Below are 26,203 nucleotides of genomic sequence, written 5' to 3'. Positions count from 1 at the left end.
TCCTTGATGTCACTGAAAATACCTGTGGTTTCTTCTGGGGAGCTCTGGTGCTTACCTTGAGCATTGCTTCCTGGCTCCAGTGCAGGTCCCTCATGCTGCTGGCACAGGTCCTTCATTCTGCTGGTACAGACTTTCTTAACTTCCACCACTGACCTTTGGGCCTTCCCAACGCAGATCCTTGATCCAGATGTGCATGAGACATTGTCGTGGGATCTGGGCATCCAGCTGAGCACATGTAGGACACGCCACAGGATCCAGGCCCTCAGCTGGATTCTTTGGGTGTCTAGTGCTTGGACAGACCTCTGGCACTCTTCTGCATTTGGCGTTTTGGGTGAATACTATAAAATAATCCTATAAATTATGTGTCCTACATTAAATCTATTCCTTTGCATATCTTATCATAACCCCCAAAAGTATCAACAAGGAAAGAGGTGTTTTTAAGAGGGAAAAATTCCATTTTTGCATTTCTGAAAAAGTAAACATTCTGCTGTAGAGGAGTTCTCATTTGTTCTGTTTTTGTAGAATGCTTATATAATGGACAGGAGAGTGATTATCATCAGGAGACTGGCTGTATTACCTAGCCATGGGGTCTGGAAAGAAAAAGAACCATTTTCTCATTTATAAATGTTAATTTAAATAAGTGATGATGCAGAAAAACAATATGCATGTTTTAACACGCATAAGGAAGCTATGAAATTGATCTCATAGAAGTAGAGAGTAGACTGGTTACTAGAACCAGGGATAGGTTGAAGGGGGCATGGAGAAAGGATGGTTCATGAACACAGGTAGATAGAAAGAATAACTTCTAATGTCCCATGGTACCATAGTATATACTTGATCAATAACAATTAGTTGAATATTTCAAAGTAGCTAGTAGAGAGGGTTCTGAATTTTTAATGTTTGAATTGATAGACGTACCAATCATCCTGATCTGATCATTATTCATTGTATAAATGCAGTGAAATCCCACACTGTACCCCATAAATACAAACAATTACTGTGTCAATTAAAATTAATTTTAGATGCTATATTAAATACAGTAAACTAGCTGAGATGTTCATCTCTGCAATTGTATTTAAAAAAAAAACTAAAATAGGTTTTCTAAAGAAAGGATTATGTTCTACACCCGACTCTATTTGTAATATTGACAGCTTCTATAAGCAAAGGACTGGTTTATAGTTCATTGGTCCCACTGTGGCTTTACTTTGTATGAAAGTGTGTCTATTTTGTTGAAAGTGTTTTAGCTCCTTTCTTGTTTAAATACAAAAGAAGATGGACATTCTGATAGTAACAGAAGAAAGATGACATAAAAACCACCACATAAATCCTGGGTATAATTAGTTTTATCAGTAAATGATCAGAGAAAGATGAATTCTTTCTCTATTACCCCATTGGATACCTTATTGAGTAAATGTAAAATTACATAAACTCATAGTTAGCCTAATAAGAAAGAAGGTCACAACCAAAACAGAAATTAAACATGAAGTTTAGGAAATACTTAACAACAAACTATGGCACATGCACAGACCACATAAAAAGAATCGAATCAATGAAAAGATGTATACTTGGAGAAAACTCATTGTTATAAAAATGCCTCTTTACCAAAAGTTAATGACATTTTTGGCTGTCACAACTGTTGGGACTTTACTGGCAGCCAAACATTGGGTGCTATATCAAATACAGTAAACTAGTTGAGGGACTAGTTAGGATAACCAGCATACAGTGCCAATAGTGCTGAGCTTCAAATGATGTCCTTAGCAGAAAAAATTATTGATCATCTACAGCATAGAATGAAAAGAAAGTAACGTGTGGTCTAACTTTCCTATAGCATTTGAAGAAGCTTTGCAATTTTGATGTTTATCAAAGGGATGATGGATTAAAAAGTCTAAAACGTTGGATGGTGATTAACTACCCATGGTGCTCAAAGCTATGTCAATGCTAAAGGTTCAGTAACATTTTAAAGAAATTTAAAAATTAGGAAAGAGGTTTGACAAATATGACTACATTTAAAAATGACCCTTATGGTTTTGGGGAACATAACAGCATTTCTTTGTTTTATATATTGTTAGGTCTGGATAGACTTTTTAAAGGTTAGAGAAAGGAGCCTTTATTACTCATCTGTGGTTGCACTTAATAGTATCATAAGAAAGAAACAAATTCAACAATATATTTGGATTTAAAAAGTGTTTCTGCCATTGTACTTGGAAAAGTAGTACTGAAGAGGACGGAAGTTAGGGTGGTAAATTACTATGAGTCCAGGTAGCTATCGCTGGCGTAAATCACCATGCTAAGATGTCAAGTCACTTGGATCAAAACATGCCTCAGGAGGAGACAAAAAATTGCTTAAAAGAGCATCTAAGTTCTAAGATGAAGTCTCTTAATATATAGTCATCTAAGGTTCTTTTCTGAAGGGTAAAATATCCATTTAAATATTTAAATTTTGATATATTAATTGAATCATTTCATGATCATGTCTTCATGATCACATAAGTTCAAACATTTTTGTATAAAACAGTTATTGAGCAATACATTAATCTAACAAATTATTATAAACCATTAGGAATTAGTGGAGGCTACCACAAATACATTTATCATGCATGGTTTGACTATGGATCATTTTTGTTTTTCTAAAAGAGTAAAGTTCAATATTTAAAAAAAAATCAAACCGCTGAGCAAAATTTTATACACAGTTTTGCAGTGATGCACTTCAGAAGCTTGTAAAATTTAGTTGGTTGCCTCAAAGGCTGCTGTCAAACAGATCTGTTGTACTAACTGTACGCTTTGTGATTCCAGCTATCAGTTTCCCACCTAGAGGTCCAGAGTTTTGAGTTATCAGCTCTGTTTGTTTCTATAACAAAGTACCACACATTGGCAGGATTAATTATGAGAAACCTATTTCATAGTACTGGAGGCTAGAAGTCTGAAACTGAGATAGTGGCATTTCAGTGGCTGAGAGGAAGAATATCATTGTGGTCTCTCAGTATGGGGATTTGTTGTTTGTATCTCCGCCTTTCTATTCATATGGTGTTCTTCCTATGGACAACGTTCGTGTCTTCCAGAAATTGGTAGGTTCAAATGTTCTTCCTAATGCAGTGATCTCTGGATGGGGGACCTGTGAGAGGTAGTCAGGTGAGAAGGTGAGGCAGGAAGCAAGCCCTCAATGGAACTCAACTATCAGCATCCTGGTCTCAGATTTCCAGCCTCTAGGACTATGAACATTAATTTATGCCATTTATAAAAGCCACCCAATTTATGGTATTTTGCTACAGCAGCCTCAGTGCACTAAGACAGCTTTTCTTCTATGCACGTCTCTATTTGACTTTCTTTTTGATAAGGACACCAGCTATTTGGACTAGAGGTCCACCGTGCTGTAGTCTGATCTCATCTTAGCTCATTGCATCTGCAGTGATCCTGTTTCGAAAGCCACAGGTGAAGACACTGGGAGTTGGCACTTCAGCTCCTAACAGTGCCCATGCTTAAATTTTGTGTTTGTTTTTTAAGTAGTATTGAATAATTCAAATGATTAAAAACTTAGTGAATAGCTGTATGAGTGGAGAGAAATAGAATTAAAAAACTGGGAAGGATGATGTAACAGAATTGAGGTTCTCCGTGATGAATTGCCTCCAAGAGTCTAAAAAATTACTGTGGAGTTTCTACACATCTCAACAGCTGAAGTGGATGACTGGTTTTAGAAATTTTATCTTCTTGCGAGTCTAATAAAGAAATATACCATGTAACTAATTAATATCACCTTAAATTAAAATGCTGAGGTATAGAAAGATTAATTATTGTAGTTAAAACCTGCTGACTGGATTATTTCATAAGAGATCTTGAAGACTGAAAGGTAGAATTTTTCTAAGGTCAGATGAGCATGAGTTATATCTGAAATGGGTTTAAAAATCCTACTTGGCTTCATTTGTTTCTTGTGTGAAAGTAAAATCAAGTGTTAAGATGCATTTCATATATAGTACTCCATATAAAGGAAAAATGTTGTTTTATAGTTATTTACATGTGATGCCGTCTTATAGTGCCTCTCAGTTGGAAAATTTCCTATGAGCAGACATTTTTCTTGTACAGTTTTCATAGATGTTGGTTTAAATAGCTCTGGTGTCTTGACATGTTGATTTATTTCACTGAAAAAAGACTATAAGAAGTCTAGTATTTGCATACCAGATATTAAAATATTTTTAATATTGAATCAAATTTATGTGACCCTTAACCCTAATGCTTACCACAGCCATACAAAGCAGATTTTTCAAAATGTATAATACCTCATGAAACCCTGGATTTAATTTACTTTTCCTTGAAAGACCTCTCTGAGAATACTTGCATTGTCAGCAGCTTAAATTGACCACAGAAATGATAACTAAATAATTTAGAAAATTGTAAGATGATTTAGGCATTTAAGATGTGTATAAAGTAATTAAAACCAAACTTTTGGAGGGCCAAGGCCATGCTGTAGTTTGTTATGATACAGCTGGGGTCACTGCCTGAGTTGTACAAGGCATATGTTCAATTTACAGTTGTAATGAGGAACACAGAATATTTTGATTCTTCATTTTCTGTGCTCATTTTTAGAGGATGCAATTGCCTACATTAAAAAATTAACATAGGCTTTTTTTGTGGAGGATAATAAAAATGTGTAAAATAACACATGCCACACGCATGTATGGTTGGCATATGGCTTTTCTCTGGGTATGAAAATATCACCCTTAGCTGCTATCATGCTGAAAGCTCATGGAAATACTCATTATTATCCACATAGGAGTGAGAACTTTGATCTCATTAGTTTGATCATGATTATTCCATTTTACACGTTGGTATTTATAAATGTGTTTTCAGTAGATTATTTACTTCCAAGGGCATTTTTATGTATTATTTTTTTCTTAATCTGCAAAGGGAAAGAGTAATGCAGGTTTTGAAGTTTGCTTTCGTCTCCTGTCATAAAGACATAAAACTAATTTTTCTTTTTTTATATTTACAATTAAAAATGAATGACATTAAGGTTTTAGTTTTTTTCTATATGCTGATATACTTGAAAATGTTGGTAAATATCTCTGGGATAAAGTTGAAGAACTACTTAGAACATCATGCTGCAGTGCAGGTTACTGTTTGGTGAAGACAGTCAGCTGTTCTTTCACGAGAACTTGGCCTGAATCCCAACTATCATTCTACATGTTTTGGAGTACAACAGTAAGCCTGGCTATATTTATGGTCTTACTTTAGCTTTAAACAAAATAAAACAAATATGATATTTTATTTTAGATACATGAAAGAGGTGATTTGGACAAAGAGATAAAGAATAACTGGAATTGATAAAACAAACAGAAAAAGGAGTAAATTATTTGTCAGTACTTTCTCCGAAATAGACATAGCTAATAATCATTCCATCTTGGTAGCTGTCTACAGTATTGGCTTTTGCTGATGCAGAGTTCTTAACTAGTTCCAATTCTGCCATTGTAAACATCTACACCTTGACTCTTTTTGGCCATGTGAGTGAAAATTGGCCCATCACAGCCAAAGCCCCTTGTTATATTGGTGGATCTAGCAGTTAATATGTTATCCAAGCCAGATCAGTAAGAGCCATACCTAGTATTTTTTCATTTTCAAATCTTGAGAAAGAAATGGTATTTGTGGACAGTAGTACATGGGAAGCAAGTGGCCGGCATAAAGTCAGGCTGAGGTAGAGGGTATGAGAATCTGAGAGGACGCGGGTTTTGGTTTCTTCACTTTTCAGTTCTGGTAGAACTCAGAGTTGTTCTTCCACAATAATGTCTCTTTTCCTTCTTACAGCACAGTTGAAACTGCAAAAGTCCAGTCTAGTGAGATAGCCAACAAAACTTTTATTTAATATGGTGTTTGTTTGCATGTATTTGTGCTGTATTAACGTACCAGATATCTTCTTTTAAATAGTTCAAACTTGTTGCCTATTTCTTTATTAAGACAAGTTCGGACTGGCTGGAGACTTACTGATAGGAAAATGGTTAGTGTTACTTTACTGGATAATCATAAATCCTGAATTAAGAGCATTCGAAACACTAGAACTGTGCAGCATTTAAACTGATCCATTTAAATTGTGGCCATAAGCTCGCTTGAAGCTGTGGAACCAACTTGCATTATTATGTATTTTTTTCTCTCGCTCTCCTTTTCAAATCAAATTCATTGGCCTATTCCATCTCCTTGAAATCAAATTTTGCAGCCTTCTGGCTTTCATCCAGAAGTCTTTCATTGTTTCACAAGCCATCCTTGTTTTCAATTCATTCTTTTTTATCCACTGTGTAAACTAGGTGGACCTGAATACTTAGGAAAATAGAAAGCATTTGGTTGTTATTAAAGTCAGGATAGCCGACTCACACATGTAAAACATTAAAGAAACCTTATAAATGTTTGAGTAATTTTTTTTCTGTTGTTGTTTGGGGCTGTGGGGCATTTAACCACATCCTGCCATGCACACAGCCCTCCAGCCTCTCTCTTTATTACCAGGTAGAGTTTTAGGCTAATAAAACAAACAAGGACAATAGTTTTATTTTCTTTACCCAGCACTTTTATTGTTTTTGTTTAAATGTAACATACTATACACCGCTCGGCCTCTCGGGAGGTAGGAGGAGGGAGTGTCTGTGCATCTTAAGGAGTCTCCTCAGAACCAGCTCTCGGGGACATGGGTTTGTGGCTGATGCATCTTAACTTTGTGGGCCAGAGCTTACACTTCCCACAGAGGCAGAACCTCCGAAATCTCTAATTTTTAAAAAATCTACAACATTCAGAAGTTGAACTTCTTTTCCTTCAGTAGTTGCAAAGGGGACCAGAATTCTATATCAATAGCCAGCCAAAATGCCTTTTTTAAAGTACAGAAGCATCTTACTACTCCTTACCAGCCTGTTTCTGTCTTTATCTCTACCGGGATACGTACGGAGGAGGGCGAGGGAGGAGGGAACGAGATGCTTTCTATTTTTGGATTCTGCAAGCTCTGATACATTTTGCTAGAAGCTGTTTTAGTGTCTTGAGTACTGTAACGATGACTGTTTACACATAGTCTCTTTGGTAATCTAAGTGGCTATGTGAAATAAGAACCCAGTTTGTGCCCTATGTGCCGTTATTGTGGTCATCTAATACTATATTTGTCTCACCAAACATTTAATTTTGGTTGTGGGTGGTCCATGTTCATGTGTCAGGTACAATTATTATATTAAAATAAAAGAAAAAAGATACCTAGTTTTCAAAGGAATGAATTACATTATAGCTCTCAGATTCAGTTACCAATTAAAATTTAAGGTACAGATTCCAACCACAGAAAATTAAACATTTTTAGAAACCTATTTGTCACAAAGCAAGTTGAAAGCAAAGTATTATGAAATACAAATTTAGCCATAAGCCAAACAACTGTGTCTCACATGTATTTCTTTTGAAATGCCAACTTTTTAAAGGAATCATGAAATGTGAGCTTTTATGAATTCTTTTATGGGACAATGTATTAATAAAAATAATTTTTAAATAATGGATCACCTGGAAGTGCTGTTTAAGCATCAACACAAATAAGTTATAAGAGAATTTTAAAAAACACCAGCCTTCCTAGAGTTTAAACTTCTGTAAAAAGACACATTTGGTGAGTCTTTTCCTTATACCAAAATACTGTGTCCAAACAAGAAAAATAAACAGACTTTTTCTAAACAAGAAATATGAAGATAAAACTGCAGCATCAATATAGTCTTATTACTTAAAGTATTTAGAACAAATAATATTTTTCTACATTTTTATAATCACTACAGACACTGCAAATAAGACTTACGTGTGTATTTAGTGGATTACAATGTGTGGATGACTGGTAAACTTCTGTTTTTATGTACTTTTTTCTATACCTGCTCTAACAAAATGAATTTTGAAATGGTTACATCGTGGAACATTCTAAAGCTCTTTAAATTTACAGAAAATAAGGTTTATTTGGTTTTGAAAAGACTAGACCATATAGCTTGAATTTGTCTCAGTATACGGCTGCACATATACCAGGATATATTTGCTCTAAGCCCCTGGGAGAGTTACACTTCCTATCTAATTCAGTGGTGGTTTCTTTAGGGGTGATACTTTATGTGGGACTCACAAAGGGTTGTTAAACTGTATGCAGACAGCGTTTCATCATTTAACCACTGTGACATGGGGCAAGAAATGATTAGTAAGTAATGAGGCTAGGCTACTAAACTGTACTTAACAATTAATTGTCCTTCTTTTAGTATATTCTTGGAAATGAATTAATATTCAAAGAGAAGAATTTGGCTTTCTGGTCTATTTCATAGGAAAGGAAGCCTCAGGAGTAATACATGTTTTTAAACGTTGGCAGACATCTCTCACGCAAGCCATGGCAGACCACTGCTGCCTTATTTATTACCGATGGTTCTCACTGCAGAAGTGCAAATAAATCAGCTGATAGCACATGGGGCACTCATACTGCTTCCCCAATCTCATCTCCTAGTTTTGAAGTGTTTGCCAAGTTTCAAAAACACTTTGTCATGAACATGCATGTGGTGTGCTCAAGAAAAAGAGAATGTAAATCAGAGGGCAGCTGCTGACGATACTCTTTAAAACCCCAAAAGATATTTAACATCCTATTAAATAAATAACTTAGGAAGAAATAGAAAAGTATGAAGGCAGAATGCACAAGCATATCATACTATTTGTATTGTTAGAACAGTTTCACACTAACATGTTTATATTTTTAAATCCTAGCCAATTCTTCCATGTGCCACACTCAAGGCTCCTTTGGTTGCACATATGATCTGACCCAAGTGCTTTCCAGTAAATGCTTGCGTGTCTTACTGCTCATTGAATCATTAGGCTTGAATGAGCAATGAAAGTCTTTGATATGAGTTCGTGTTCCATAAATAACTTTCCCGAAGATCATTCAACAGATTGTTCCACGTCCTTTCAGTTCTGTCTCAGAGGTTCAAAAACAAAAATCTAACCAAAAAGCCCAGCCACAATGTTGTTCTCTTGGGAAGAACTTCCATCCCACTTGATCTTCCTATATCTTGGTTATAATGCATGACACAGTGCTAGAGAAAGGAACATCATATGTCAGCAACGAGTACAAAAATTTCCAAAGGCTTCCCTTCTTTTAAGCAAGCAGACATCTTCAATGTGTCTTTGCCTTTTGATCTTCCATTTTCATGAAGAATACCATTATTCCCGGTCAAAGAGCCTTTGGTTCTATTGCATCCACGGACATGCTGTCTTCTATGAGTGCACCACCATTGGAAGAAAGTGAGCGGAGGTGTTTTTCCGTCGCGTTTTTTGTCCTCTTCTGGGAGCTCCTTTTCCATTCAACGCGACATACATTTGCCTGCCGTTGTGCTGCCAGTTAAAGGATGCATAGGTGTTGTAGCCATTTTCCTCGATCCTTTCCTTCAGCTTACAGTCATTGTTAAATTCTTTCTGCAAAGAAAAAGATAACCTTTTATTCTACGATATTATTTGATTCCATTGGACACAAAACATCTAAAGAACTTCAGCCAATGAATTTGATGGCAATTGCCATTTTCACAAAAGTTGTGCACTTAATGCAAATGCCAAGAACAGAAAAGGAAACTTACAACTGCAAAACAGATTCTCTGCTTGAAAGCATATGAAACATTTCAATTAGCCATCATATCCACTTATTTGGACCTTTAAAAAAGCTGGTAGGCTTTGAATATGGCATGGTTTAGGCACCTGGCATGATTGTCAAGAAGCATATATCCTACTACCAATCCTGCTAATAAAGAACAATGTCATAATCCTTCTTCCATAATGATGAGGGGTCACACAGGAAATACAGAACTGTAGGTAATATGGGCTTATGAAATTTGGTATTTTTCTATCTATACTTCTATAAGCAAATACATACTGAAAAAAGGAAAATCTTACAGGGAAAACCAAAATAGGGATAGTCCCCCCTCTTTTCCAAATAACCAATTTCGCAATTTTAAAAAATTATTTATAGTTTGCTATGACCTGGAATTTTGATAGATTTTGTTCTGTGCTCAAATAATGCTTGAAAACTAGGACATGAAAAATGCCTTGTTCTGTGAAAGGTTTTGTCAAAGAAATTACAAACATGGCAAGTAGCAATGACTCCAGTGTGTAAGCGTGGAGACTCTGACTATGGGAAAACGTATTCTGTATCCAGAGCTCTTTGGCTTTGTCTCAGCTGACTGAATGGTTTTTGGAAGTCTAGTTCATAGTTTCATTCTCATTCACTCCACAGATCCAGACTCTTACTCTGGAGTCAATAACAGGAGAGGAGCTCAATCATCTCAAAACCCTGGCTTCAGAAGTCTACCTCTTCTCTAGTACTCAAACTAAAGTAGGAAGGTAAGGAATTGGGGCTCTTGCCCTCCTGGTCTCACCTTTTCCATCCAAGTCAAAGGTCCTTGGTTTTATTTTGGTTTAGGATTGTATGGGTAGTTTATTTCACCTCAGAACATTTAAAAATTCCTGATGGCTTTTATTCAAGTTTCTATGGGCTAATCCCAGTTTAAGCTTCCATTCCTAGAGTTTTTAGTCCTATGTGCTTCTCTGCTAAAAAGCGATAATTAAATGTAACATTCAACTTAACTGATTGAAAGTTAGAAAAAAAGATAAATTATTTAAGGTCATAAGTTTAATAAATAAAAAATTATTCATTAAAAATAAATTTAAATGATTAATATGGATTTTAAAAATTCTTCTTGCTGTCTAAATGCCATATGGTTTTCAAAGCAGAGATGATTTTTTTACATTGACAGATATAAAAATTTTGAAAGGGTCACAGTTTAGAGACTATAAAAAGTTTGGGAATATTTTAAGTAATTTTACATTGGAGATGAAACTTTGTATAAAACAGTATTGCTATAGGCAGCTGAGTTAGACAGAAATATTATAGGTGGTCAGACAGGGCCAGGCCCTCAAAGGAGCCAACATAAAAGACAAGATACTTTGTGAATGGAGACCTATTTGCTATGGGCCAGACCTCAAGAAAAAGGAATAAATAAATGTACCCAAATACCTCCCTAGGTATAAACGTCAGGAATTGATAATTCTAAAAAGGTAGCAACCACCTTCAAGAAGCCAGAAAGAGCCACTAGCCCAACTTCGTACAGGAAAAGCCCCTGTTCTGTATTCATACCCGCTTGCTACATGACTCGATTCCCCATTTGATCCCAGTTTACTCAATTTTACCTGAACAATTATGCTTGTAATCTTATTGGCTGACCATAGCTTTGTCCCACCTCATGCCAACCTAGTAATTTCCCATTTTCCCCCTATCTTAGACCTGCCTCACCTCGTGGTTTTTGCTCTATAAAAGTCCCTAGAAAAGACAGTCTTGGGCAACCCACTCGGGCTCCCTTCTGTCCCTCTCTTGGACAGGAGCTTTCTTTTCCTCAATAAATATATTCTGCTCTTAACCTCCACTGTTCCTAAAATTCATTCTTCGATTTTAGAGAACACAAACTCGTGCCAGATATTGTTCAGGTTGGGAGTTTTTATTTTCCTGTACCAGTATGAGTGTTTTTAACACTTAGGGCATAATTCAAATGTGTTAAAACTTTAATCTCTGAAGGAGGGGTGATCATACAATGTAGACAAAGCATAGTTAGTGGTGTTTTTTAAAATAAAATAAAATAAAATAAAATAAAATAGGCTACAGCAATGTCCCAAAGCAGGATTTTGGAAATTAGAAAGAATTTTCATGCTTTCTGATTTATCTGAAATTTCTCTGGTACCCAAAATGCTCTATGAGAGGCCATTCTACTTAATTCAGTTTTATGATTTGTTTAAATACATCAATCTAGAAAAAATTAGAATAAAACAGGTGCATTGTTCAGAGAATGACTAAGGGAAATATAAGAAAGTTATACATTTTCAAGAAAAGAATAGAGGAAAATATTCAAAAGAGAATAGATAGAGAATTGATTCAATCAATCACTCTGGGTTTTTGTCTAATTGAGATTTTCCAGACAGGCCTATGAAATCAATGGAAATTACAGGAAAGAAATGAAGACAGGAATAACAAACACAGAGTTGTCATCTGATGTACAGAATCATACTAGGTATGTAATAATCAATTTTGACAGGAACGTTTAGATACAAAACTATTAGTGCTGTTTCTTTCTCAGCAGGACGTTCATCATCGGGAAGAGAAAGTAAAAAACAAACACATTAATGACAGAAATGTCAGGTAAGGTCACTGCAGAGAAATAACATGAGATGCTAGAAAGCATCCTGGCAGCCAGGCACCACGATGCATCCCTGTCATACAAGTCTCAGAAGCTGAGGTAGGAGGACTGTAAGTGTAATACAAAACCTGGGTTACATAGAAAGACCCTGTCTCAAAACAAAATCCTGGCACCCAATTTAAATACGGAAAGAAGACACAGAAAGAAGTTAATTCCCAAAGCTTACACCCAAGAAGAGGAGAAGATGAGCACAATCTGTGAGCCGTATTGGAGTAGAAGAAAAGGTGGAGAAACGGGATGAGAAGCATTAAGTATGTTTATGTCACAGTTCATGTGAGTGTTATGAATAACTCTTTCTCCTTGATATTACAATTTTGAATAAGTATATTTGATTGCTAAAATTAGTTCAATATTTTATTTCATTAAAGTTATTTGCAGTTTCTTTATTAATGTAAATTACTATTAGTTGGTCTTATCTTAAATAAGCAATGCCATTTGACTAACTATCAATATCTCTTCAAAGAATATACACATGGTCCTCTTACCCAGTAATTCTGATAAGAATAGGCCAGGGAAAGAGTTGGGCATATTTAATGGATTTTTTTTTTTTTTTTTTGAAATGAGGTTTCATTATATTCCCCAGGCTGGCCTTGAACTCCTGGCCTCAAGTTCCTGAATAACTCAGTTCAGGTGCATACCACTGCACCTGGCTGTAGACATGTCTAATGAAAAGAAAAATAAAATGTTCCTCAAAAGTGATTATGATGTGAACTTTTAAGTGGAAGCAGTTTTTAAAATTGATTATTATTCTTTTAGATTCTTTAATGGAGCAATGCATAATTGAGGAATTTGCCTATAATTCCCCTGGCCCTTATGCAAGAGTATTTATCCTGGTATGTCCAACTCTCAATTAAAAGTGGATATCAATAAAATGTTGGGCTACTTTATCCCCAGACCACTAATTCTCAGGTTGTGACAAGTAAGTCAGTGGCATCAGCACTACTTGGGGCCATGTTGGAAATACAATGTCCTGGATCCTACAAGAGAATCACAGAATCAGACAATGGGTGTGGGCCCTTCCATTATGTTAATAAGTTCGCTTATTGATTCTGATACATACGTAAGTTTGAGAGCTAGCAGCTCTAGGGAGTCATTATGTTAATCAAGAAAGTAAGTTTATTTATACATTTAAAGTGAAACTAATTTTGATCCTGTAAAAAGTCTAAAAATAATGAAAGATGTGGTTAGGAAAAGATGAGGTTATTTAAATGTACTGTCTCAGGTTTTATTACCAGCCATCCATGTCACAAATCCTCCAAAAAATGCAATTAAAAATGTATATAACTTCTTCAGTGTACTCTCCTAGAGCAGAATCTATGAAAATAGAACCCTCAGATTCATTTAGCATCCCTTGATCTAGTTCTGGGTCTGACACAGTGAAGTGAACCCACATTCATAAGCTCCTCTGCGATCATCATTCAAATTGCAGTTAAGAGACTGAAGATGAAATGGACTTAAATGGGGCATAACAGTACATACTGCTCATTCCAGCTACTCAGGAGGCTTCCAGGCACATCACAGAGTGAAGGGCAGTCTGCACAAGTTAGTGAGACTCTGAGTCACAAGAAAATTAAAAGGGCTGGGAATATAACTCATCACTAGAATGCCTGCCTGGCAGGTGTGTTGCCCTTGGTTCCATCCCGGCCTTCCTTATATTTAACAGTTGATTGTTCTGTAATTATAATTATATACTTATTAATAACTTTTCCAGATGCACTGTCAATTACTGGAAGTCAAGCCTCATTCAGTATACTTCTTTCTTATGACAAACAATATCTGGCATATAGTAGATGTTCATATGCTTGACCTATTTCTCCTAAAACCCTGACAGGATAAACTGCTATACTGTTTATAATTTAATTATAATAATGACTACAATTTTTATTCTGAAATAACTATTCATTATTTTAATGGACCTTAGTCTAAGAGAATTGATCTGAATGAGTTTGCTCCCTGGTGGCAGAGGTGATATTCAATAACTAAATACTAGTGGAACACAGACACGCACACTGATTGAATTCCAGCTCCACAAAGACCTTACTTCAAAGAATAACATTTTCACGTGTATCTATGATGTTCAGGCATAGTTTGGATTAATATCTACAGTCTAGGTAAATATAATTCTAAAGTTCATTGAACAACCTGTGAATTGATTAATTTCTTCATGTTTTCCCATTTCAGATTTTCATAAAAATACAAACAATCAGAACCCCTGTTTTATCTTCAACTGTAACACATATACACACACAGAGAGAATATGTTTTTCTACTCAGTTTGAGATCTTTGTTTTTGATGATTCTTCTCCAAGTTGTCTGCAGCCCCTGTGCCAATCCGACCAGATGCTTCCGTGAGAGACAGACTGGTTTGCAGTTCAGAACGTTCGCAGACAAATGCCAGCGACAGCCTGTGTGGTAGACTAATGGGCGGACAACAGAGGAGATTACATTTTTGGAAGAGCTGCTTTGCCAGCCTTTGAGACTCTGGTGAGCAGCCCACTGTGGCTCTATTTACTAGTAAGAGGATAACAAAGCTATTTAATGTCAGGAGGAAACAGCCCAAAGTTGCAGCAGTGATTGACTGCAGTGGTTTTGAAAACAAAAGCAGAAAAAAAAAAAAAAAAAAAAAAAAGAAAACAAAAGCAGAATACTTACTGAGCCATAGAGTTTGCCCTTCTTGTTCATGGCTAAGTAATAGTTGCTGTTAATGGCTTTGACGGCAACAACTCCAATCTCCACTGATGTTATCTCCAGGATACCTAAAACACACGAATAAAAACGGGTAACTGGAAAGAGGCTTACAAATTTAGTTGAAAGCAAAATCAAAAGACAATATGAAGTATAAGTTGATGGTTATAAAACAAATGGTTAAAAAACTGGGGGGCCTTAACCAGACCGGTTTTTAAAAACCCAGCAGATATTTCCAGTAAATACATGGAAACAAGTAATAAGGCTTTAAAAGGATTCCTTTCCATTTTACTTTGAGCATGTACAGAAAAATATTGTTCTAATTAAAATGCTTCCTTTGCTAACTCTGCATTTTCAAGCCCATAAATATTGAAACAACTCTACTCATCTTAGTCTAGATTTCACAAACACTTATCAGAGCCCACATCTGTACTATGGTATTAAATTAAATCCATAGCATATGTCAATAATGTCAGATTTACCTCAATCTGTAAAAACAATGGCAAACTATTTTTTATTTGTAGGACACTTAGATAAACTAAATCTCTTGGCTACAGTTAGCTTATAAATTTATTTTTGGCAAATATTTTGACATGCTGATATACCAAAAGATTAATCCCAACTTCCACAATGTCTTTGCAATAATGGAATCAATACTCTGGGTTGGATAATTATTTTTTTCTAGAAAGAATAGAAAACTATGGGAGTTAGTAACTGAGAGAGCAGGTCTTTCCCTCCTAATACAGAAGCTTAGACTGGTGTATCTAAAGCTAATTTCCTCTAAAAAGTTTTTAGGTAGCTATAAGAAGGCATTTGTTATTGTACTCGAAGAACCCACCCATTTTAGCTAAAATCTCAGGAATGAAAACTACTTCTTTTCTCATGACTCTTAGGAAAGCTTGCCCAGGGTAGAGAAAGTAGCACTGCAATTACTATGTGATCGCTGGATCTAGGGCCTCTGGTTTTGACTCCTGGCTCTACCTTTATTGATGAATGACCACAAGAGTCACTGAACTGCTCCATGTTTCAATTTCATTTGTAAAATGGGCTGCATCATAATTGTATCTCCCTCTTCATCTTGTTGTGAAGCTAAATGAGGCTGCACAACTGACTTGCCTAGAGTTAGTATCCTCTAAATTACTGTTAGAGGAAAAATTTCCCCTAATATTTCTAGATTTTGGGACTTCCCCAGCAGGCTGTGTAAATCCTGAATAGCATAGACAAATTTCTACCAGCGTAGCCCAGAGGATTTAAAAGTCATTCATAGACTGTGTCTTAGTTACTTTTTTCTCATTGCTGAGACAAAATGCCTGACACCAAAAGTTAAAGGACAAAGGGTTTATTTGGCTCCCAGTTTGTGGAAGTTTCAGCCCATACTCAGCTGGCTCCAAGGCAGAGTGGCACAGGAGGCAGAGGGCAAGTGTTCATGCTGGCAGAAGACAGCAAAAGCAACAAGAGCAAAAAGGGATGTGTGCGAGAGAAGACCCTTCCTGTCCCTTATGCTGTAGGGAGGCTACCCATTCTAGGGTGAATTTGAACTCACACCCATAATCCCAGCACTAGACAATGAATTAACCACAAACTCCAGAGTTAGCTGCCTCTGAAAAGCACACCCTATAACTGCATGAGGCTTTGGGGGGGACATTCAGGCACAAACCATAACACACTGTCATTTCTGATGTATATTTATCATGAGAAACACTACCCTAAATATAGCCTATAAAGCATATAAAGTAGTCCATATACTTCGTTTAGGGATATAGTGGCTTATTCTTGACATGTATGTCTTCTTTCTTCATCTTCCTTCACAGTGGACTCTTGAGGGTAACAAAAATCCTAGAGTCCTCCTACTGCAAAACTGATATAACCAGAGCCTTGTGCTAAAACTACATTCCACAGACTATTGTGTCCTGTAGGAGTCTTCTGACCTAATATCACAGCTCTTCACTCAGAGTATCTCCTTATATTTACAAACCCAAACTAAGGAAAGATTGTGAAGGTTGAAGTGGAGTATTGTTCCCCTCAAGGTGTACACACACACACACACACACACACACACACACACTTATTTGCAAAATTTTGAAAGTATTTTCTTGTAATTTGATTCTCACAATAGCCCTCTAAAGATCCATTATCATTCTTTAGTATAAATTTAAAAATGGAAGTCTCTGATATTATATAGCCCACACACAGGTAATGAAGTGGCATAAATCAGTGATGACAGACCCAACACCTCAGACTTGTACTTTCAGATCATCTTGCTCTCCACTGCTGACTAATTTTTCTCTCCATCACATCTTTCCCTTCTTTCCCATTCCGAAAGAAAATCCTGTTGGAAAACCATCTAATAACATGACTTTGACAGAGGATAATTTCCAAGTGTGAGACAAAACAAATCAAATATCCTTTGTGTCACAAGCTGGAGATATACAGCAGGGAAGGGATAAAATACATAGGCTGCTGTTTAGCTCCTCCTGAGAAGCAAGTACCATACTGTCAGTAAATTGCAAGATGTCTCCTAGGTATGCTTTTGAAACTGTAAATTTGTACAAAAGAAGAGGAATAAAGAATGATCTTGGGAAAGAATAACCCAAGATTTCTGAAAATGAATGAAAACCAGTGAGATGAAGTTATAGTAACATATTGAGTTGGCAAAAAGAACATCACACTATAAATATTCCCAAATCTTTGATTAGTTCGCAGAGTACAAAGCAGAGAGACCATGTTTAGTTTAGATACACCGGGTTTCTTTATTTTTCCAAAAATAAGAACTCAGTAGTCAAAGAATCAATCAGCTATTTTTCTACTCTATAAGCAATTAAGGTTAACTCAAAAATATTTTTTATTTACTAAAATCCTTATTGTAAGAGTGATACATAAAACTTTTACATATTTATGAGGTACTATGTGATATTTTGATATATGTGTACATAGTTTATGTTCAAATAAGAGCAAACATGTCCTCTCAAACTTGAAAAAGTTTAATATTGATTCAAAATAGAAAGTAGGAATACCTGCAGAATTTAATATGCTTTTGAATCTCCAAAATAACTTTTTTGTGCTCTACATGTCAGTTAAGTCATAAATTGAGATAATCTTATAAGTAATGGGTAATGACTGAATTCATTATAAAATCTGTGAGTGTGAAAGTGACCTTCTCAGGGGATGATAGTAGGAGATTTCTTGGATTTTCATGAGGAACTTCCACATCTTGCTCTTCATCTTTGAGGGGGATGATGAAGTGTGTCTATAAACTTATCTGGGAATACAGTGCCATTACTTTGTTTGGGAGCTGTTAGATCAATAGCCTATTTTTCTGTACGTGAGTACTGTGATGGAAAGTTCAATGCTAATTGAAAGAGCAGCCTAGCACAAAGGGAGTGAGGGAAATACTACAGTGCCATGTGTTTCATGTAATTTATATGACTCCATCTACAATTATCTCAGAAATAAAAGCTATTAAAAAGCAAGTAACACCTGAAAATTATAGCATCAATAAAAGGAAATGTAAAGCGTATTTCTCATTCATCTAATTCAGATATTTTGTAGATTAAAAGACATATTCTTGTAGTGAAATTCTATGATTTATATTTAGTTATAATCATTTCAGGTTTGTTAGTCCTCAAAAGATGAATATGCCAGGTGGTACTGTAAATCTATTTAAGGGCATCTGGACAGTGTAATTTAAACACTTGAGAGATGTAGTAGGAAGAGGGCATTCTTTTAAGAACTGGAAATACAAAGCCAGGTAAGTTGTAATTCTTTTCTCGAAAAGTCTGTGATCCACAGGGAAGAGAGACAAATGCAGAGAGAAGCACCATAAAGCATTCTGTGTGATAGCAGGAAGAGGTCAGAGGTGCCGTGGAGAGAGGAAAGGTGGTTCCCCACTGGCTGGGGCTCCAAGGAACTTATTCCTGAGACAGTATCGAGACGAATTTTGAAGGGCAAGTCAAAAGTCTCCAGGAAAAGGGAGGGAAGACATGAAGAAAATCATTAAGGTGATACAGGAAGGTATTTTAAAGAAAATCAGGACATTTTGTTTATTAACCAAGGTTAGGGTACAAGGGAGAAAGTTGTGCAACATTGAACTGGAAGTTAAGTCAGATTCAGGTCAGTAATCTTGTGCAGATTCCACAGACTTTAACAAGCAGGAAGTATTGTATTTAAAAAAATATATAATTTAAAATACACATAGGTATATAATAAAATGTATAAAGCATACATTTAAAAAAGCAACAGAGAATTTAAGTAAATAATAGCAATCTATGAAGTTTGAGTTTTAAAACTTAAAAAAATTGATAATCATTACATTACAAAAGTGATAGTGACAAAAATTGGCTCCTAGCAATAGAATTAGCACATGCTGCCTAACAAGGTATCATCCCCATAGTAGTGGGGAGAATTTTGCAAGCTTCTGAACAACAAGTGAAAAACACAACTATAAGTGAAAGCCACAATTTTTTTTAAACTTGAAGAGTATGAATAAATAATTGTTAGTATTTGTTATGTTTTGAGGAGTTATGGAATAAACGGAAGAGGTGGCCATTTACAAGTATCTTTTCCAGATTCTTTTTGATTGTTCATTCATCCTTCTCCAAAAGGGAAGCCTCTGACCTGTTTAGCCCCCAGTAATCACGATGGGCCAAGATTACTGCTTTTGGTGGTATTAGGACAAATCAACCATTGACCTTGAAGATCACTTTCTTCTTCAGTATTTTTTCATGGATAGAAAAGGAAAAAATAAAAAGCAAATACAACTTTTTAAAATAGAATCAATATAGACAGGAAAAAAGTGGTATGCAAAAAATAAATGCAAAACCCTATTATCCTTTTCTGTAAGGTAGAATATGAAGATATATTAGGATTTCAGAGTGTGAGTGTGTCAAAGTTAACTGTTAGCTTTCACTGTGAAGAATGGAAATCCAGACAAGACACAGTCTGTATGTACAGTTTCTAAAGAGATGTTCTGTATTTAAAGCCCAAGAAAGGTTATTGCTGTTGATTTTACAATGATGTTTAAATCCATATCACTTACCACAAATAAAAATACTTGTTTGTCAATAACAAAAACAACAATAACAAAATGACATAATCTTTGCCAGCAAGTAATTTAAAGCTGAATAAGATGAGGACACAAATAATTAATTACAATACAAAGAAAACATGCTGAGTGCTCTGTAAGAGGTAAGTGTGTTGTCATGGCTGTAAATAGTGAATAAATCTAGATCTTCCACATAGGGGAAAGGGAACAAGAGATGCAGCTAAGGGGGAAGGTACGAGAGGGGAAGAGGATGAGAAAAGAATCGAGTTGTGTTACATGCCTGTACCAACTCCCCATGAGGACTGTGATCATTACATACTGTAAACACGGTCTAAGAGAAAATACAAATTGAAAGACGAAAGAGTCTTCCTGAAGAAGCTAGCTGGTGTTTGAGGCGATCCTCTCAGAGGTGTTGTTTTAATAGGCAGAGATTTGTGAAGTTGAGGGAAACATTCCAGCCAGAGAAAGGTGAGGAACCATGAAGGGGAGGAAGGTAAGGAAGACTTCAATACATGTTTGGGCCCCAGCTTTCCCCTCTCCCTGAGGGCACTACCTGTGGTCACTCCAGGTGACATGAAAGGTTCTCTTTAAGTAGTGGCAGTCGTTTCCATAGGAAAGAAAACCAAAAAAACAAAACTATTGTTAAACTTGGAAGCAGCTTAATAAATGTCAGATCATGAATTTAGAATTAGTTATGTCTGTTATTTTTCTTTAAAGGTTTTAATTCAAAATAGGTTGTAATGCAATAGAGTTTGGTAGTTTTAGTCAATAGGCTGAAATAGATCATGCTTTGTGTAATGAAATACATAAATCGTAACTCTCCCAAACTAAATCTCTTCCTCATGAGTTATTGTCAGGGTCCAAAACTGATGTATTATGTCCTAATGTAGAAAGACCTACGGACACCCCTCAAGGTTGTTTTCACATTTACACTATATGCTCCAGGGATTATGTGGCCATACCCAGCAGTGTGAGATCCTGTGGCTTCAGATTTGGCCTTCTGTTAAGATTCACTGTGGGCTTGACATTCTTCATTGTGTATTTTTCTCACAGGACCATAATAATCACAGTGATTAACATATACTTCTATATATTCACTGAATGAGAAAAAAATGAATCAATGAATAGTGAGCTCAGTGGCTGACTTAGTAAGGCAAATATGAGTATTTATTAAATGTAGATGATTTTTGATGACAGTCACATTCACAAAACTTGAAGTGAATTAATTATTCCATGTCCAAATAAAGTGAAAATAAAGTAAAAGTGGATGTCGAAATATTGCATGCTGCATAACTATTTTTCATCTTGATTGTGAGAAGGGGGACCGTCAACATGCATTGGGCTGGAAAGGCTGCTCATAGGGCTTGAGGTCCTCGGTCACAGTGATATTCATCCTTCATTAAGAAAAACATCATTTGGTGTAGAATGAATTTAAAGGAAGTTGAGAGCACAATAGTACTAAAAGAGTGACTTTCATGTCACATATTTTTAATGTCCTTAATGTTGCAATTAATCTTCACAAAGTACATCAGAGGTGACCATTACATAATATAAATATTGAAAATGAACGGGGGCTGGAAGTTTAGCTCAGCGGCACAGCGCCTGCCTGGCAAGCGCAGGGTCGTGAGTTTGATTCCTGATACCGGAAAAAAACAAACAAACAAAAAAAAAAAAAAAAAAGAAAATGAGCCTTGGAGAAATATGTGAACTGGTAAATGACCAGTTTGGACATGGTTAATTTGATGCCAAGAACCCTCTCTTTCCTCATCATGAGGCCTTACTGAATAAAACTGACAACAGCAACAGCTGCTTTACATACTTTTCTGCCTGTTCTATTAAACACTTGATTGTTAGACTCAAAGGCATTTTAGCACGCATATCAGTTTTTGAACACAAAGAGAATAACATTCATAGAGATCGGTTTACAGTTTTCTAGAACTCAGACTTTACTATTGAAAAAGAAATTTGGCACCTAAATCTTTAAGGTTCCTCATTTCTTATTTCCAGAGAGATTACTAAGCAAACTTTAATGTTTTTCTTGATGAATCAGGGTTATCAGCATTAGCTTTGCTCACTATGTCGCTGTGAAAGAAGAAAGCTCTCAGAGTACTTGAGTACCTAGACTAAAACAAGTTGAAAATTAATCTGAAAGCCTGTTAGAATTGAGCAAAAATTAAGAGTGAGATCTGATGGAGTCCTTTCAGAGCACGGGACATGGATTTTTGTTTGGAAACTCAAGTGTTTACAGTTGCATACCAAAGAGTGAGCATCTACACAAATGTGATGTTGTAATTCTACGGGAAACATAAAAAATCTGCTTTCATGTCTATGATAAAACAAATGTAGTAACTCTTCCTATGTTGTAAGAATTACAATAATTGGATAATTTTCTTAACATCTAATTGTATATAATCTACTTCACAAGCACTGGTTTTGGAAAAATTATAACAGTAGTTGCTATTTCAGCTGGTAGTTTATCTTTGAATTTTTTCAAAACATAATTCTGCTTATGATTCTAGAAAATAAATTGCACCTTTACCTTCAAGGAGTCAAATGGATTCTAAGCCTCTGTGTGATAATTCATTTTTAAATATTTAATTTTTAATACCTAAATAATTTCCATCATAAAACTATAAATATTGAAATTAACAATATTCTCACTTCTTCTTATATGTGAAATGGTGAAGCCTAAAAAGATTACAAGATCTATCAACTCTTGTGTCACAAATACCCTTCCTGAATACTGTGTTGAGAGGTTTGTTTCGACTTTAGCCTGGCTTTCACCTGTAATAGTCTCTGTCCCTAAAAGTGACTCTCCAAGGGCCCTGATGAGTTTTTGCTTAAGAAAATACAATGCTGTCACACTGTAAGATTCACATTGTCCAAACTCATCCTGCCATACCATTTTCAATAATTCTCCATTTACTTCCTTTTAGAACTTTCTATTTCCATATAGCTTCTGGTCCCTTTTTGTGCCTTCTTTTCAATTGCCTAGCTATATGAAATTTTTATTCTTTGTTATGTTCTGACTTTATCCTTTCTAATAGATGACACATTGTGAGATCCAGAGAGACTGATAGCTTATCCAAGCATCTGTAGAAAGGTTACTTGGAGCCCAAAATAAATACTTAGCCCATGTTCACTTCACCACATCATGAGGCTTCTGTAAACATTTATGAATCACTGGCAGCCAGGCCTAGATTTTATATGTACTAAGTGTTTTATAGACTAATGTATCTTGTTCATTAAGCAAAAATAATTCTTCCTAGTGTACTTCAGCCTGATAACTGCTTGTTATTTATAAAATGAAAAGAAAAGTGAAAGCTAACATAAATGGTTGCAGAAATTGCTACCTGCCATATTTCAATGAATAATCACCATTTCAATATAGATATTTACCCTACATATAGTACTATAAAATGTCTACCCCATTGACTAAGTTTTTTATGAATTTCTTTAATGCAACTTACTATAATATAGTGTATTTTTTCTCAATTTAATGAAAAATAAAATGGTTCAGTGTAGCACATCTTGATGTTGGCTTTCTCACAAGGAAAAAGCCTGACTTGATGCACTGCAGTGTTCCTAAGTTAGCTAAGCACAAATAGGTTTAAGCAGTAAAATATTTAATGTGTAACAAGTTTGAGAGGTTCAAGCTCACTGCTCACTTTGAACATGCATCTTGTAAATTTGACAAGCTTTCCACATGGTATGGAATAATGTAAGAAATAATACATAATTAGCCTCCAGCTCTTGCCAGCGTTACTTAGAGAGTAGGTAATTACAACATTTGTTAAGAAATATAAATACTATTATGTGGTAAAGAGACAATTTGTCCATTTACACACATGTGGCAAACTGGAGCACTCATTTCCTTGCTGTCTACCAGCCATATACACTGTTGGGAGGAAAATATTCTGGTTTTTGCTGTAAAGGGGATGTTTAGTCAAGAATTCAGGAAGGTCATGGTTCTCTTGACTAGAGATTGCCAATTTTTGCTGGACACTAAAGTGGAAGTGTCCCCAAAGTCTATGAAAATGCCCTCTCATTGGGCAACACACAGATATCAAAGAGGACAGAACTCTTAGGTTGCAGTTAGAAGACACACTCACTTCTGGTCACTGTTAAAGCACGCAGTATCGGGCTGGGGATTTAGCTCAGCGGCAAAGCGCCTGCCTGGCAAGCGCAAGGTTGTGAGTTCGGTTCCTGGTACCAGAGAAAAACCAAAACCAAAAACAAACAAACAAAAAAATAAAGCACGCAGTATCTTGCAGGGCATGTTGGAGGGAGTACTTTCCTAGAGATTAATGTAAAGGATTTGTATGTTGATGTATTTTGAAAAAGTATAAAAACAAAAGTCTCAAAAGTATGAGTCAGACATTCTAGTATAGCCTACATGAGAAAAGTGACATGGGCCAGGAGATATGCTAAGAACAGACACTGTAATCTTAACTAGATGACAGAAGCGGGTATCACTACTTTGGTGAAATACAATGGAGAACTGATATCAGAATCTAATAAATACGATATTTTAAAAACAAGGTATGAGAAATAGAACTTAGGTATGTTTCTTTTAGTATTTGTCAAATACTTTTGTTGTTTCATTAAGTCTTGAGTTAACAAGTTTTAAAGAGATTTCTAGTTGGGGTGAATGCTACTTGACATAACATGGTCTGTCTTACCATGGAAGACTAAAAGAAAGTAATTTAGAGTTACAGTTTATGTAAAAACCAATGCTTACATTAGTTTAAAACAATATGTTCTTAAGAAAATTCATCCATCTTTTAAGAAAAAAAACTACCTACTAGTTCTAGATTCCAAAGTGCAAACCATTAGCTAACAGGACTATGTCACATAGATGTTGTCTACAAAGAATCAATAGGGACACTTGAGAAGCTTTAAAAATTTGTAGAGATTAAGTAAATGGAGAAAAATCTGTATATCCAGTGAGACATAAATACTTGTCTTGGAGCAAGTGTTAGTAAACTTCTAAATAAAATGTGTTGAAACTTCAGCATTTAAGAAGAAAAGATAGATTAGAACTGCTACATGCTTGAGTTCTCATATATATATATTTCTGAGATCCAGAGTACAGGACAAAAGAGATGAAAAGTCAGAAACTGAACACTGAGATAGAAAAAAACCACTTAAATAAAATTGCTGAGTTGACGATTTTATGTCTTGCATTATGAAATATCTAAACTGGTATTTGTAAATGTTTGATTTTCTTCAGTTCAAATTTTACTCAAAACATTGCATCAAAATGAAAAAACACAGTTTTAGGTAAAGTAATTGATTTTTTATCACATTAGGTTAATACATTATTGGTAACATCTATAAAGAACATCCAATACTATCACAATTTCTTATTATTTTATTTCACTTTTTTGGGGATTTTCTGCCTATGTAGTTCAGGCTAGCCTTGAAGTCACTATGTGGTCCAGCTGGCTGCAAACTTGCAGTGATTGTCCTGCCTCAGCCTCCCCAATGCTGAGATTACAGGAGTACCCATTATGCCTGGGAAGTTTCACAATTTCTATTATAAATGTTTCCTGCTTTCCTGCTAATAAAAGATTAGAAAAAAACTGCAACATAATCAAATTTAGTACAAACATGGAAATATTTCAGTGAGGATTATTCTTGGATAAAATCCAAAAAAAACTTTGTTTTTAAATAAGGCTTTTACAAAAGATGTCCAAATGGATGTCAGATTCAATGTCATAGTCTAATTTTTAAAAGAAGATATATTTGAAGTATTTATGTTCTACCAAAACAGATACAAGGTCAGGACTCATAACATGGCGTAGATTCCACAGTCACTGTTAGTCAGTAGATAGGTAGGTAAATGGATGAATAATAGACGAATGGATATATGCATATCCATATTATACAAAATAACAAGTTAGAGAAAACAATTTAAAAATTAAAATTAAAAACAACCCAAGCAAAATATAAATAAAACTAGAGATAGCCTTAAGAAGCTTGAAAAACTATGACAGGCCATGAAATGAACTCAGGAATAGAACTCTATTAAGCAAATTGGACTAGTAAATAGTAAAATATGATTAGTAGTAAAATCTAACAATAAACATAAGCAGTTACTGTACAGCCAGTTACATTTTAGTACACTAATATAAAACTAAGCGTATTTTCCTTTCAAGGAGGAATGTTTGGTATGCATATTCCAAGTTGTTTCAAAACTCTGATCTTTGATCACATGGCAAAAATGAGAA

General features: G+C 35.4%; 1 protein-coding gene across 1 annotated transcript in view; it reads right to left on the bottom strand.

Moving 5' to 3' along the window:
* Positions 1-6,521: 6,521 nt before the first annotated feature.
* Positions 6,522-26,203, bottom strand: part of Fgf10 (fibroblast growth factor 10) — an 81,724-nt gene continuing 62,042 nt past the window's right edge. The window contains exons 2-3 of the mRNA XM_005392731.2: positions 14,897-15,000; positions 6,522-9,423 (exon numbers count right to left, since the gene is read on the bottom strand). Of these exons, the coding sequence (XP_005392788.1) occupies positions 9,226-9,423; positions 14,897-15,000 (302 nt within the window). The 3' untranslated portion in view covers positions 6,522-9,225. The remainder of the gene's footprint in view (positions 9,424-14,896; positions 15,001-26,203) is intronic.

Source organism: Chinchilla lanigera, unplaced genomic scaffold (genome assembly GCF_000276665.1).
Source record: "Chinchilla lanigera isolate Chin_1 unplaced genomic scaffold, ChiLan1.0 scaffold00045, whole genome shotgun sequence".
NCBI lineage: Eukaryota > Metazoa > Chordata > Mammalia > Rodentia > Chinchillidae > Chinchilla > Chinchilla lanigera.
Note: the sequence above shows the minus strand (reverse complement) of the source record. Positions and strands in the feature narration are given on the sequence as shown.